At 44.0% G+C, this 16,381-nt stretch overlaps 1 protein-coding gene across 1 annotated transcript in view; it reads left to right on the forward strand.

Annotated features, from left to right (window-relative positions):
• The window catches only part of agbl4 (ATP/GTP binding protein-like 4), a 163,568-nt gene extending 150,935 nt beyond the window's left edge, over nucleotides 1-12,633 (forward strand). The window contains exons 10-13 of the mRNA XM_037250705.1: nucleotides 3,959-4,111; nucleotides 4,600-4,762; nucleotides 11,588-11,681; nucleotides 11,800-12,633. Of these exons, the coding sequence (XP_037106600.1) occupies nucleotides 3,959-4,111; nucleotides 4,600-4,762; nucleotides 11,588-11,681; nucleotides 11,800-11,875 (486 nt within the window). The 3' untranslated portion in view covers nucleotides 11,876-12,633. The remainder of the gene's footprint in view (nucleotides 1-3,958; nucleotides 4,112-4,599; nucleotides 4,763-11,587; nucleotides 11,682-11,799) is intronic.
• Nucleotides 12,634-16,381: the final 3,748 nt, after the last annotated feature.

Consider the following 16,381-nt stretch of genomic DNA (forward strand, 5'->3'; position numbering starts at 1 on the left):
ATCACTGCCTGACGCTTCCCCACCACTTTGACAGTGCCATTTTGGATAATTTGTTAAAGATGACACAGAGGTCGTTGTTGCCCTGGCTTCTTTCTGACCTTTTTAATATTAGAAAATTAATTTTCTGCCCAAAACAAAAACATTAGGTGCTGTCAAGACACGGTGATGAATTTTGCACCTTGAAATCTCTCCAAATGCCGACCGACCTTCCGTCCTCCTGCACATTTTCTCTTCTTCTATCTCTACTTTTCTTTCTTCAACACTTCTACTTGCATTATGTGCCAAGCTGTGATGTTTGTGTTTGTTCAAAGCCACTCACGTGTGCGTTTAAGTGTCCTCTGGTGTCAGCCAAACATTTCCAAGCCTTTTTGGAGAGGCAATTTTTTCCCCCATCCTTCTCGCTTCAATCCCTTCATCATACCTCTTTAGTTTTAGCCCCGCTGGAAGCCGAATTGTCTCGTCTTCACAGATAAGACCACTTCTGCCGATGTCTCATTTTATCCGAAGCAGGATCCATTTCCCAATTTAAATTCTAACCGGAAAAAAATAAATTTAAATTTTTGTCAACATTCTTATGATGGAGTTTCACTTTCGTCCGACCAATACAAGTACTGATGAGTCGTCGCCGATACTGATACCAGTACCGATACTACTCGTCGTTTTGATGCGAAAACACAATTTTGAGGGAGACTTCGTACATATATTAAGAGATAAATAAAGTGAAGTCATGACTATGTTTAAATTATACATTCAATTCTAATTGAACTTGGAAAGGAAGTTTGCTGTTCAAGTTTTTTTCCGAGATTTTGACACACTTGTCTTGTCACCTCCGCCGCGGTGAGCTTCCTTCTCTACTCCATACGCAAAAGTCGAGGCACAACGAGGTGTCTGCACCCGTTCAGCCTGATTACGTTCATAAACGGATAAATACCGTCATCAATATATGAGAGCGCCATCCGTGCTGACATGAAAGGAGGGAGGGAAAAACAGAGTGATGGAACCAGGCGGTCGGAGAAAGGTTTTGTCTCATTTCCTCTCGCCCCTGAAGCGGGTCGTGCCATCTGCCGTGTTCTGTCACTATGACATCGTTAGAGGGTCACTGACCATGTGCCCCCGCTTCTCGCGATTGGCTCCTTGAACCTACGACATGCTGCGTGGAATATTACACAAATGTTCAGGTGATGGATTCTTCCATCTTTTCTTTTTTTTGTTGGTCAAAATGTATTTTTTTTATAACTGCATCCTTTTGCCCAAAGTCACCTGTGTTAGGCCCCACCCACCAGCTTAATGATGACAACAGCTATAGAGCAGGGGGTTTCAATTGGTTTTGTCCAAGTGACCATCATTATAACCGAAATATTATTTTATTTCGTATAGGAAGAGGATTGACGTGCTATTTATTTGCATCTGTATGTCTATTTTGGGAATCTCTGCCACATTTGACTTAATTTTTAGCTGAAAAAATAAATCAAGTCTAAATAATAACTTTTTAAAAACGTTACAATTCTTTTCAATTTTGCCGACCACCTGCAATATCCCAAGGGACCACTAGAGGGCCGCGGACCACCGGTTGAAAACCCTGCTATAGAGAATAATTTCACTTCTCACTCCATCACACTTGTCCCCCCCCCACGGGCCATCCATATTTAAATGTTAGCATAGAAGCTCACATGGCGAATGAGATTAACTTTTCTTTGCGAACAAGCGGAACTTTTCCTTCTCCTCCAAAAGGTATGCTGCTGATGCAAAGGGCTTTATTCCCGAGCTTGTAATCCTGCTTCAATCAGCTTTTTTTTTTTTCCTTCCCCGTGTAAGGATAAGCTGGGCATTTATGGCTCTCGCCGCACCCCCCGCACCCCGCTCTAATTAACATGCAGCAGATAAGCACTTGTAAGACAAAATTCATTCGTTTGACCTTCTTGGATTTACAATAAACTGTTTATGGCCACCGTGAGTTCAGCACACACGGGGCGCTTTTCCCCGGAGTTTTCATCACCGAGCTTTTTAGTTTGTCTTTTCGGAGAAGCGTTTGTTTGGACCGGTCGTCTCGCTCCGCCACTTAAATTGTCTTTTGACTTTCATTCAGCAGGGTCTGTTTCTTAATTGCCCCTAATTGCTTAATTACAATTTCAAATGAACAATTCTGTAGGTCAGAGCGGGTTGCTAATTGAAGCATCAATCACAGTAGGCGGCCTGCAGAACTGTCTGGCTTTGATTGACAGTGCATTAAGCGAGCATTGTAGTCGGCTTGGATGTGACATTGTGGCGGGCTGTTATTTATGTGACCACGCCGTCATAACTGTCCTTCATGGGATGTTGTGAAGGAGAACTCAATCTGGGGACAAAAGTGCTCAGAATTAATTGGAATTTAAAAAAAAAAAATGTTTCACACACAAGAGGCATGTTCTCCTTCCACTAGTGTGTCTATTTGCTCTTCAGTGAGCTGGAACCATAATTTTGTCACTTGACGCCATAACGTAGACAACCACCTAAATATACGCTTGATAGTCATGCTTGAAGAAATCTGTTTTGTGGTCGCTACAGCACAGTGATGGTTTAGGGTCAAAGAACGTTAGATATGGGCGAGACATGACGTCAAAAGCCCAAGGCTGTCAAGCGGAGGGTTGAACTTTTAAGCAAAAGTAGGAAAAACAAAAGTCCACCGTGTTAACATGACAGCATCAGCCAAGCGTGCATCTATGCTTGGGATTCAAACCCAGAACCTCAGCACTGGCAGGCTTGGATGTTTGATACACCCTTCAAACTGCTGGGTTACAAATTGGATCCAACTTTTTTTTTTTTTTTTTTGATAAAATACTTTCTATCCCTAATCAAGTGGCTGTAACGCTAACTTTCTTTGCCAAATGCTGGAAAAGCATGTTGGATTTTGTGACAATGTGTCGGTCTCATTTTTTTTTTAACCTGACTATATGAGACATGGTTAGAATTTTTTTTTTTTTTAACTTTATTTATTTATATTTTTAAACTGTCAGCAGGGAACCCAACAAAAATTGTGATACGAACCGCAATTCCTCCGTCTCACCTTTTTCCTCTTTTTATTCCCCCTCCTCCACTCAGGGGTGGTTTCCCCCGTTTGGATGAAACTCCCCCACGTCGCTCTCAACCTTAAGTGAGCCGGATAGGCCGCTGTCTCTTTTTATACCGGCCCATCTCCCTCGCTTTTATCTCTTTGTCTCTATATATTACCTTCGCCTTGCATTTCCGTCCATTCCTCCCTCCGTTTTCTTTTCCTTCCGCCGTCTTCCCTCCTCCTCCCTTTCCGAGCGCCTTCCCCCTGCCGCCGTTCCTTCTCTCCTCTGGGGCTCCATCCATCAGGTTGTCGGGGGCCGCTAGTGGCCGACTCCCAGCCACCATATTTCACCGCCAGCCAGCCAAGCAGCTGACAGCGCAGCCACCGCCAGGAAATTGCTTTGGCTGTGAGCGGAATTTCAAACGCGGGGCCGCTCCGCATCAAGCGGGCCGCCCAAGAACCGCATCCCTCGCTCTCTTTCTGTCTCTCCACCCTGTCAATCTCCGTGCACGCCTCCACACACATCTCTATGCTTTTTCTTCCCATGTTTGTCTTTTTTTTTTTGGGCACGCGCTCTCTCCCGTCTCTGCTTGGCTCCCCGCCGCCGTCTTTTTTTCCTCCCAGCACTGTTTTCGCTTCTTGTTTTCTGTGTTTTAGTTGTTCCACCTCTCTGCCTTCTCCCTCCTTCCTCCTGCCCCCTCTTTCTCGACAAACATGGGGAATAAAGGGAGCTGCTGAAAGTGCAATGAGAGGTAGAGGAGGTAGCGGTGCTGAAGTGTACGGGTGGCTATGCTCCAGTTTTGCACTTTTACACGCCTGAGATTGTTTACAAAGACTTTTCAACAAATACATATTGAGAGTTAGATATTAGATTGTATGATTTTGATATGTGGGTCATGACCATGTTTGTCTGTGTCCCGACGACAGAGCGTTAGCTTGGAGTTCTACATCGACGTCCACGCTCACTCCACCATGCTGAACGGCTTCATGTACGGCAACGTGTTTGAGGACGAGGAGCGCGTCCAGAGACAGGCCGTCTTCCCCAGACTGCTGTGCCACAACGCGCACGACTTTTCCTTTGTCAGTCTTAGCGCACACACACACACAAACACACAAGTTGTGCATTTGTGAATTGTATCTTCATAAAATGGGAAGTCAGGCTGAATATTGCTAGCGGGACATGTGGCCCAGGGGTCATTCCCCCCCACTCTGCCCATTCAGCATGACCCACAATGCATTGCTGCAGCAGCACAACACAATCATGGTAAAATCCCAACGGTGGCTGCAAGTTTGCATTTCAGCGGCAGAGTGACAGTTATTGCTAACAGTTTTTTCCCGCGACACATTGTGTAGCATTGCTGACACCCGCAAATCAAACACATTGTTTTATTGTCATTTCCATGTTGTAAGAGGTATTTATCAAATGCAGTAGATATATTTACATTTTCTTTTGTGTCTATTTGGGGCAACAAATGTCAGAATGGTTTGAGTTTTAACACGAGGGTTCAAAGAAAGTGCTTTCCAGAAGTTGCCTCATCTCGTCTCCTTTGTGTTTTTCTTTCTGGCAGTCCAACACGTCTTTTAACCGTGACGTGGTGAAGGCCGGCACTGGCAGACGTTTCCTCGGCGGTCTCCTTGACGACACGTCCTACTGCTACACTCTAGAGGTGTCTTTCTACAGCTACATGACCTCTGGCAGCACGGTCCCCGTGGCCTACACTGAGGAGACATGTATCCTTGGCTGTGTCTTTTCTCTTTATGTTCGGGTCGACAGCAACCGTAACGCCCCTTTTGTGTCTGGTAATTAGGCGGCCGGTGTGTCGTCAAAATGACAACGTAGAGGCTTTGTGTGCGAGTTTGCATCAGGTCGTGCGCACTCACTACAAAAGCCACGTTGCTCTTTTGTCGCCTCCCGTCGTGACAGGTACACCGAGTTAAAACGAGGACGCGATAGCCTCGTCTATTGATTCCGGCAGGCCCGTGTGTAGTCAGGCTCGGGTGACGCTTTGATTGCGCTAAACAAAAGAACAACGAGGCAAACAAGGTTCGTGGCGAACGCGATCGTTGGGACGCACAAACGCACATCGCGGCCGCTCAAGGTCGCTTGTGTCTTAATGGGCGCTGATAAGAGGAGGAAGTTTTCCCTTCGGCCGACCTTCTCCAGACTGGAGGGCTCCCGAGAGCGGGCCGACGGCGCCGAGATCTCGGCGAGTGTTTTAGAGAGGTGATAAGGAGTCTTACGTGTGATGTGCTTAAGTGTTCCTGCAGATGGAAGGGAGGTTGGAGGTGGATGTAGCCCTAGTGCCCTCTAGTGCCACGACTCGTGCCACCACAGGGAAGCTTGAGTGCAGAAAGGAACATTGGCGGCTTAATTAACACTGCAGCAAGATGTGCGTTGTTGTGCTTTGCAGTGGCTTCATCATATTGAGAGCCGGGTGTCATATCTTCCAAATCGTGTTTAATTATGAGACACATTCTAGCTAATATTGGAGTTAAAGTCACTTCTTAATTGCTGCGTTTGTCTTTTCACTGTATTCGCAATAATGTGGCAAACAGCTGTAAGAAGGCACGCTAAGAGATCATATTGACAAAAAAAAAAGACTATTTGATAATGAGGAATGAGGAAAAACACTAGGGCAGGGCCATAATGGATTTTTCAAACAAATAGATGGACCAGGTCATTCCTAAATGAGGTTGGAAGTGTGCATGTAAAATATATGGGAAAATAATAATAAATAATAATAATTTATGATAATGATAATCATTATAATAATAATGAAAATAATGGTCTATCTGGATCTTGGTGTGTAGCACTTGTGTTGTCCTGAGATTTTTGGCTCGTGATTTAGGTTTTGTTCCATTTCCATGCCAGGTCAAATTGGAAGAGAAGTCTGCCCCTGGTGGGTGGACTTCCCTGTTCTTTTTTTGTTTTCCAGTCAAGTGTGTGTTTGTGTTCATTTATGAAAAGGGGACGGTCACAATGTGGCAAGGTCCCGTGTGGTGGGCAAGCTTCACAAGGGGAACCCGGTGCAGACTGGAGATTGGGGTCAGGCAGGTTGAAGGAGCCGACCATGTCGCTTTTTCCGCCCCAGCGCTCTGCTCGATGGAGCGTACAAATCATCAACAGAGACCTTTAGCACCTCCACCCCACCTTTCTTCACCCCCCCCCGACACACACACATATACACACACATCCTGGCACGCAATCAAAACCAACACATAACAAATAAATAATGACCACTTATTCAACCACTTGACTGTTCTTCTCCAAAACTGGCCTCTTAACATTTCTCCTTTTTGTCACAGTTTGCAAGCGATCCAAGTGTGTCTGCATGTTCCACTCATGTCCTCCTTTCTCCTCAGTCTGTCCTTTCCTCTCGTCTCATCACCCAGAACATAACAGCTCGTTATATCATCTAGTCAAGCTGAGAATCCTCTTCTCCAAAACAGCAGGGACAACCTCTATCCTGTCTGCCTTCTCTTTGTCCTCTAATCATCCGCTCCCTCCACGTGTGTCTCCGTGCATGTGTCTGTGCGTGCTGCCTTCCTTCCTTCCTTCATGTGTTTCCTTTTACATTTACTTACTTGTCACACCATTAAGTAAAGCAAACCCCTCCCACCGCTAACTAAAAGAGCATTTGATCCGTTTTTTTGTCGACTGAAAACGACATCACAGTGCCAAAGGGCTCAGCTTGCCAACGTCACATGACCAAACCCCCCAAAAAGATAGTGATTTGGCAAAATGGCCGACCTATTTTTGTGCAATGTTAATGTTACAGTGGTTTGCGATAATAAATACCATTTGTGTCATTTCTGATGAACACTTAGGCCCACTACACTCCTGCATTTTATCGTCGGTCACGATGGATGCACCTAAGGAGAAAAGTGAGGCGCTACTTGGTGTGAAAAGTTTGAGAAACACCGCTTTAGGAAATTAATGCTGTGAATGATTGCAGTTGTAAGCGCGCGAGACCTTGTTGTTGGCTCGTTCGTGCATCATGCGGAGATCTTTGACTTTGAAGACTTGGCTAAACTTGAAAGTACATTTACGCCGGTACTCCTCCGTGAAAAGATTTTAATCGTGTTGTCCTCGCCAGGGACTGTGTGTTTGCCTCTGGATCCGCAGAAACACACACTCATTGTCAGCTGACAGTCAGCCGTGCACCACACAACAGTGGGAAGCCATGAAATAGCAGAGCTGCCACTGGAACGCACTACGCATCAGTGCACCTGACACCCAGCGGAGGGGCTGTGACAGGTATGCAAATGATATAGCTTGGAGGCAAATATGCTTCGCTTCCTCACATCACACACATCATCTCGCGCCAGCGGGTGCGCTGCCTCACACGTGCTCCAGCAGAGGCGCACAGCTGATTGCACAGGTATTGTCAAAAGAAAGCATTGGTTTGTTTGGATGTGAGCGTTGGCAACCATGCACAAAATCGTGCTAATGTCCGCTCGCTCGTCGTGGTCGGACATGATGACGTGTAGAGGAAAGGTCGCGGGGACCCGCTCGCTAACTGAAAGAGGAGTCGGTGAGCCGAAAGTGGCAGTTGATGTGTGATCGGTGACAAAGTGCCAAGATGAGACCGGTGTCATTGTCACCTATGAGTGCTGGAAGCAAAAAAAAAAAAAAAAAACGGCATAGTATTGAGCCAAATCCTTTACTACAAAAGAAAGTAGTCTAAAATGTATTTCAGTTCAAAAGCTGACAAAATATTATTGATTACAGTTGTGCCTTGGAATATGAATTGAATTCTTTTTGTGATATTGCTCATAACTCAAAACACTTGTATGCTGCTTGTAGTGAAAAGAGTTGAATTCACAGCCACCATGCAATGTTCGTCTCTCAAATTTCAGCTCATAAGTCAAAGCAAAAAATAATCAAATCGAGCAAAAGGCTAAAAAAAAAAAAAAATCACATACTAAATAATTTCCCCCAAATTAACTTGGATAGTGCTGGTGCTGATTAACAGAAAAAAATGCCTGGCCACAGTTTTTCTGCCAACAAAATTTGTATTATTGTAATCAGGACTGAACTCTGCATGAGCAAAAGAAAACTGCATAACAAAAATTGTTGAATTAGCTAAAGATAATGACTGAAGAAAACACACCATACTTGTATCTCTCTAGTTGTTTTTTTTTTATACATCATGCAATTTATGGAGGTCAAAAAAAGTAACCAAAGTATGATAAGAAAATAACGTTACCTGTTTTCACATCAGGAAAAAAAAAATAATAATACAAGTGTTATGTGGATACTAACTACTAGAATTGAAGTATTTTCTGTGTTAAAATTCAAAAGTTGTCTTTCAGTAATCCTGTGAGGACAAATTAAGTTGTCTCTTTTGTTAGCTATAAATAGTTTATCATTTATCATTGTCTCATTCATGGGCATTCCTTCCGCATGTGGGAAACAGGTGTTAGGCCTTGCCAGAGGTCTTCGCTGCACTGATTGTCTTTTCCCCCCTTAGTTTTAACTTTCCATTCAAGTGTGATATTCAGAAGGAACTCTGAATGCAAAACACACACACACACTTACACACACACCCGTGTTCTTAGCCTGAGCGTCCCCTGAGCTGCCATTACTTGGGTGCCCCCTAGCGGCCTTATACGGATGGTTCGTTGTGTCTGTTTTGTTGTGAGATGTTGGTACCCCATTTTCATCTAATGTTGACATTTTGTGAAAATATTCTGTTATTTTTAATCTAATGTACAGCACATGTTCCAAAAAATCTGGGACAGGTGCATGTTTACCACTATGTTGAATCACCTTTCCTTGAAACAACACTTAATAAGCAGAACTGAGGGCACTCATTATTATTTTGTAAGATGGTTTAACCCTACTTCACACACGCTGCAGATAATTTGATTTAAAAATAAATAACAAAAAACTCACCTAGTTGCTGGTTTGTGGTTAGGCCTAAGCAAAATCCCAGTATAGCTTTGGCGCCATCTAGTGGCATTGAAAGGCAATCACAGTTTGGTATAAACCTGTTTGAGAGGGGATCCCTTCAAATTGATGTGAATTTTCACAACAGTCCCTATGAATAGCAGGCGTTGACTGTTTACACCTGAAACTTTGATCGCCGTTCAAAGTTTTGGTCTCAAGTTTGCCCTTTTCACCTCCTCGATGTCTTTGAGTCTGGTAAATTGCTAATTGAGGACAAAAGTGGCCTTTTCTGTATCGCTGTTGCTGACTAGCCTCTTAATTAGTCATTGATAATTTGTTGTCTTTTGTGTCACTGCAGTGACAGCAACTGTCAGTGGGCTTCATTGATGGCTCCGATGTCCCCTCCCTTGTCTCCGTTTAAATCCCGTCCGACCAGGACAGCGTTCTCCTTGTTCCTTATCCATCGAACCACGGGGGGCCTTGTCGTCCACCCGTCACCTTGTCTGTCTTTCTGCCAGGAGCGGGCGCCGGAGACGTGATGGCGAAAGCCGCTAAATGCCGTGCTGACAGTAAATAGCCGCGGTAAACAAGTCGTGACGTCCCCGGCGCTCTCGTCTGGCTCATCAGCACACAGGCTGGCACATGTCCTTGAGCCGTGACAATGACCCGCCATCGATTAAACACGACGCCCAAGAATACACCTCTGCGGCAGGCGGCCTCCTCACCGGTCACATCATTAGGCACACCTGCACATTTTAATGAGATCTGATACAAGGGCAGCATCCAAAGTTCCGCTTTTATAATTGTTATTGTTATCAAATTTTTATTTATTTATTTGCTTCAATTGACTGGACATTGTGCTGCTCCTTCTGGTGTGTAGGCTTTGTCCACCAGGGGGCAGTAAATTCAGGATCACCTGGGGTCTTGGCTCATAAAGAGATAACTAATCAGTGATGTTGTTGTTTAATTGATTAATTCCAAATGTTACTGTTGTTCAGGAATAACAAGAATTTACCATTTTTAATTTGTTCACCCACTTACGTTGTGGTGCACACCATTGCTTCGTAATTCAGAACCTGAGGTGTCCCGCACTCTTGCACACAGTAAAGGCATCCTCCTAATCTCCAATTATTCATCGTCTCCTATAATTTCCACCTCACACTCACACATATAAAGGAGGAAGTTCTCCTTCATAGGCTGACCGTCCATCACGACACCTTCTGTAATGGACGGCGAGCCGTGACAAGCCAAGCTGAGTGGCCATCTGCTCACGGTGGGGTCCGAGAGATATTTCTGTCGCTGAGCTAGCCTGGCGAAAAAAAGTTGGGACTGACGCCCAGTTCTGCTGATAGGAAAAATATGTGTGGAAAGGTGTTAGCGGGGGAGGGTGCAGTAAAAACTTTTGGGAGGTCAGGATGAACACCGAGGATAGGAGATGAATAATGTTTCCATTCTCTTCTGTACAAGATAGTCTACAAAGTAGAGCAGCAGCAGTTTATATAAGTTTATATAAATTAATTCTTTTTTAGATGGATGGACGGATTGATGGATATTAGACATTAGAAAGTCAACCTTGTCTAACGTGCGTCATGTCACACCACTGGTTCACGTCAGCGGCGTAAACATCTTTGACCGTGCAAGTCATTGTGTTCAAACAAATGTAAAAGTGACCATCTGAAAATCCATATCGGTATGCCAGCTGTTTCCATCAAATACATCGCAGACAGACAGATGATCCGACAGATGTCACCAACAAGGTAATGGCGGGGAAAAGGAGACAAACGATCTCGCCGCATAGCTTCGTCATGGAGCGGTGCGATGAAGGATGGACATAACCAAACATCAGTGACCCGCAAGATAAACTAGCCTGTGTTTTATATTTGTCTGGGGTCCACGTGCCATGTGTAAGGATGATGGGGAGGTTAGATAAAGAAGGCGGCCTCGCCTCAGGTGAAATGTGCAGCGTGTTGCGGATATTGTCTATCTGCGTTCTCCGCATCGTTTCGGTCTGCGTGATTGGAGACACGATTGTCTTTGTGTGCTTCGCTACTTCTTCATTATCTCAACCTGATTGCCATCATTACTCGGCCCACAAGCCTAATGATCCCAGACTGAGCAACAACACTCCTTGGCCCTCAGCCTTTTTTAAAAAAAGCAAAGCAGTTATTGATGGGTTTTTTTTTCTTTCTTCCTAATGTATTGAGGGACGGTGATGTGAGCGCTCACCCATGAATTCAAAGTAGGTCTTGCCATATAAGTAATTGCTTATGTTTGATTCATGGCGCCATCATATAGTTAGCTTTTGCGTCGCTTAATCCTGGATGAGCTACGTTGTTCCTTGAGGATTTATGCTGCTCCCTCGTTATTGATTGGAAATCACAATGTATTGGGAACAGCAAAGGTTTCAGGCGGGGTGTCTAAAATCTATGCAGAGATGCTCTGCTTTGAATTTCTAATACTGATGAACATCCTTAATGACCTGATAATTGTTGCGCCGCAGTCTACTAATATCTTTTTAAAGATCAGTGTCATACGGTATCGTCATTGATACAAAGAAGTCGATGATGATTGTGGTCCATTGTAGAGTTTTTATAAACAGATATAAACTTTTAAAAATTTTCATGTGAAGACCCAAAAAAGGCCTTTAACTGTGTTGTCGTCAGACATGAGGCTGGGTATGAATGTGGCTCGGACCTTCCTGGATTACTACAAACTCAATAACCTCATCACTGACAATGTGCCAAGTCACCTTCAAAGGTAAAGTTCGTATATTCCGATGGAAAATAAAATTTAAAACATTTTCCTTCCATCTTGCATGTACTACAATGTTGTATTTTTTAGCAGATGTAGTCGCTCATAAGGTTTTTGCCGACAGTTCTGAAGTGGCGTCTAAGTCAGACGGTGACGTGGTGGACAGAGAGAAGGAGAGAAGCCAGCATGTCAGACATTAAATGGACACAGACAGGAGGAGCCTTCACTCTTCATCACTTTGAAGATCGACATCTTTATGCCTCAGGGCATACATGGACTAAAAATGTCACAATTCCCTCAAAATTATTTATTACTACAAAATGTTTATGTATGATTACATGTGAATGCAAGCAAGCCTACTACAGCTATTTAAATATGTAATGTTTTTTTTGTCGTAATATTACACATGTTTTCTCATTGCAATAATTCCAGCATTTGTATAAAAGACACATGAATGATGCAGCGTTTGTAAAACAATGCAAAACAATGTATTGTGTACATAGTAAAAGGCTGTGTACAATAACTCCTTATATATTGCTCAAAGATGAGTTTGCCATATTTTTTGTCATATTCAAACTTGAGGATAAGGCATCCCCTATTTTAGGGGAAGGGAACCCTGATCCATGTTTTGTGGTCTGCCTTTCTCCAACACACTTGATTCAAATGATCAGCAAGCTCATCAGTAAGCTCTGTAGAAACCTGAAACGATCTTTAAACAAACTAATGCATAATGTATTTATTTTGTTGAACATCTACGACGGAAAGTCGACCAGCTGCCCCAGGACAATGCAACTATGCAACATAGTAAAATAGTGTTTGCCTTTGTTTTAAAGACTACGTAAATTATTAATATAACAATCATTTTAAGTATAAATAAAGGTACAGTACATATAAGTACTGGAGATAATTTTCATTTGACTATTAAAATAATGTCAATACTGACAACTGAGTGAACGTTTCCAAACAGTCTGTAATAGTGTTAGCTTGTGAGTGAACGATCCGTTCAAACGAGCTAATCCTTTCAGTGAACGAGAGTGAACGAATCACAGTTCATATGACTTCCACCAGTAGGTGTCAGTAATGCGCATTGAAGCTGGTGCCACCTCGCCGTAAAACAAAAAGAAGAAGAAGATGACGTAACTTCCTGTTCACGAACGAGTCGTGAATTGCATTTCCTGTTCCCCAACTGAACGGATCTGTGAGTGATCGAGTTAGTGAGTGAGTGAGTGATTTGCATTTCCAGTTCATCGCGAGAACGGACCAGTGAGAAAACCTATCCTGACTTTCCCGTTCGCGAACGAGTCAGTGGGTCAACTGCCTTCCTTCCCCTGCATCAACGGTTCAGTCATCGGACGTGTTGCGTCTCCCTCCTGGCGTGAACTATGTAAACCAGAATGTCGATTTACGATTTGCCAAGGAAAGAAAACCACTCACTGAAGCACCACTTCTTTTATGCGCTTTTTCTCCAAGCTAACGGCTAACTTTATTGCATGAAGGGATGCGCCGTTATGCAACAACGGGGAGATTATGCTTCTCTTTGGGTAATCTTGATTTTATAATACTTATAGTAGTTTTTAAATAACGTGTATGCATATATACGCCTAAAAATTGTTGTCCAATATATCTACTGCAATTTCACATTGGATTGCTGGTTTGAAATGTACTTTTGTTATTATTATTTTAATAAACATTAAAACCTGTTAAAACTTGTCTGGTGTTTTATTCCTTGTTTTTATTTTTTGGGCATGAAAACAAAAATTTGACATTTGGTTAACTGCTTTATATCAAAGTCAAAGTCTGCTTTATTGTCAATTTCTTCACATGCCAAGACACACAAAGAAATCGAAATTACGTTCCCACTATCCCACGGTGACAAGACAGTACACAATATACATACAAGTAAACAACACAAAAAAATAAAAACAAGAAGGCACAAACAGTGAATAAATAAGAGTGATGAATAAATAATAAATAAATAACATCATAAATAAGAGGAGCAAAAATGGAGCAAGTGTGCATACAGCATACAGTCAGAATCACATAGCGCAAAAGTACAGGACGCTACGCAGAAGGGGGGGAGAGAATATATATACATATAAAACATATGACAATATGTATGTGTTTTACGTTGTGTAATATGTGTTGGTGTCCCCCAAAATAAAGAGCAAGTAGTCAAATACACATTCTTGACACGTACAAAAAATGCATAAAGTTATTAGGTACACCTGAAAATGGTGGCGTACCTAATGGAGTGTCCGTGTGACGTCACAGATCAACCAGCCAATCAGGAGGTGGGGGTGAGGGCGGGTGTGGCACTTTTCACTTTCAGTTCAGCTTTGGCCATGATTTTTCCCTAATGAATTGGCCTGTTATTAGGTACACCTGAAAATGGCGGCGTACCTAAAGGAGTGTCCGTGTGACGTCACAGATCAAACAGCCAATCAGAAAGTGGGGGTGAGGGCGGGTGTGGCACTTTTCACTTAAACCAGGGGTGCCGACCTCCAAGCCTCGAAGGGCCGCGTTCCAACATGTTTTCCAAGTGACCCTCGTTAAGCGCACCTGCGTGAAAACTTTTAGCTCCTTTCACGTTCCGCAGGAGCTAAAACTTTTCACGCAGGTGCACTTAACGAGGGAATCACACGGACACTCCATTAGGTACACCGCCATTTTCAAGTGTACCTAATAACAGGCCACTTTATTAGGGAAATATCATGGTCAAAGGTCACAGGTGTCAAGCTCTAGTCCTCGGGGCCGCATTCCAGTGTCCGTGTGATTCCCTCGTTAAGTGCACCTGCGTGAAAAGTTTTAGCTCCTGCGGAACGTGAAAGGAGCTAAAAGTTTTCACGCAGGTGCGCTTAACGAGGGTCACTTGGAAAACATATTGGAACGCGGCCCCGAGGACTAGAGCTTGACACCTGTGACCTTTGACCATGATATTTCCCTAATAAAGTGGCCTGTTATTAGGTACACTTGAAAATGGCGGTGTACCTAATGGAGTGTCCGTGTGATTCCCTCGTTAAGTGCACCTGCGTGAAAAGTTTTAGCTCCTGCGGAACGTGAAAGGAGCTAAAAGTTTTCACGCAGGTGCGCTTAACGAGGGTCACTTGGAAAACATGTTGGAACGCGGCCCCGAGGACTAGAGCTTGACACCTGTGACCTTTGACCATGATATTTCCCTAATAAAGTGGCCTGTTATTAGGTACACTTGAAAATGGCGGTGTACCTAATGGAGTGTCCGTGTGATTCCCTCGTTAAGTGCACCTGCGTGAAAAGTTTTAGCTCCTGCGGAACGTGAAAGGAGCTAAAAGTTTTCACGCAGGTGCGCTTAACGAGGGTCGCTTGGAAAACATGTTGGAACGCGGCCCCGAGGACTAGAGCTTGACACCTGTGACCTTTGACCATGATATTTCCCTAATAAAGTGGCCTGTTATTAGGTACACTTGAAAATGGCGGTGTACCTAATGGAGTGTCCGTGTGATTCCCTCGTTAAGTGCACCTGCGTGAAACGTTTTAGCTCCTGCGGAACGTGAAAGGAGCTAAAAGTTTTCACGCAGGTGCGCTTAACGAGGGTCGCTTGGAAAACATGTTGGAACGCGGCCCCGAGGACTAGAGCTTGACACCTGTGACCTTTGACCATGATATTTCCCTAATAAAGTGGCCTGTTATTAGGTACACTTGAAAATGGCGGTGTACCTAATGGAGTGTCCGTGTGATTCCCTCGTTAAGTGCACCTGCGTGAAAAGTTTTAGCTACTGCAGAACATGAAATGAGCTAAAACTTTTCACGCAGGTGCGCTTAACGAGGGTAACTTGGAAAACATATTGGAACGCGGCCCCGAGGACTAGAGCTTGACACCTGTGACCTTTGACCATGATATTTCCCTAATAAAGTGGCCTGTTATTAGGTACACTTGAAAATGGCGGTGTACCTAATGGAGTGTCCGTGTGATTCCCTCGTTAAGTGCACCTGCGTGAAAAGTTTTAGCTACTGCGGAACATGAAATGAGCTAAAACTTTTCACGCAGGTGCGCTTAACGAGGGTAACTTGGAAAACATATTGGAACGCGGCCCCGAGGACTAGCGCTTGACACCTGTGACCTTTGACCATGATATTTCCCTAATAAAGTGGCCTGTTATTAGGTACACTTGAAAATGGCGGTGTACCTAATGGAGTGTCCGTGTGATTCCCTCGTTAAGTGCACCTGCGTGAAAAGTTTTAGCTCCTGTGGAACGTGAAAGGAGCTAAAACTTTTCACGCAGGTGCGCTTAACGAGGGTCACTTGGAAAACATGTTGGAACGCGGCCCTTCGAGGATTGGAGGTCGGCACCCCTGGTTTAAGTGAAAAAGTGCCACACCCGCCCTCACCCCCACTTTCTGATTGGCTGTTTGATCTGTGACGTCACTTGAACACTCCATTAGGTACACCGCTTTTTTTCAAGTGTACCTAATAACAGGCCAGTTCATTAGGGAAAAATCATGGCCAAAGCTTAACTGAAAGTGAAAAGTGCCACACCCGCCCTCACCCCCACTTTCTGATTGGCTGTTTGATCTGTGACGTCGCACGGACACTCCTTTAGGTACGCCGCCATTTTCAGGTGTACCTAATAACAGGCCACTTCATTAGGGAAAAATCATGGCCAAAGCTGAACTGAAAGTGAAAAGTGCCACACCCGCCCTCACCCCCACCTCCTGATTGGCTGGTTGAT

The sequence above is a fragment of the Syngnathus acus genome, chromosome 4 (assembly GCF_901709675.1).
Source record: "Syngnathus acus chromosome 4, fSynAcu1.2, whole genome shotgun sequence".
Classification (NCBI taxonomy): Eukaryota; Metazoa; Chordata; class Actinopteri; order Syngnathiformes; family Syngnathidae; genus Syngnathus; species Syngnathus acus.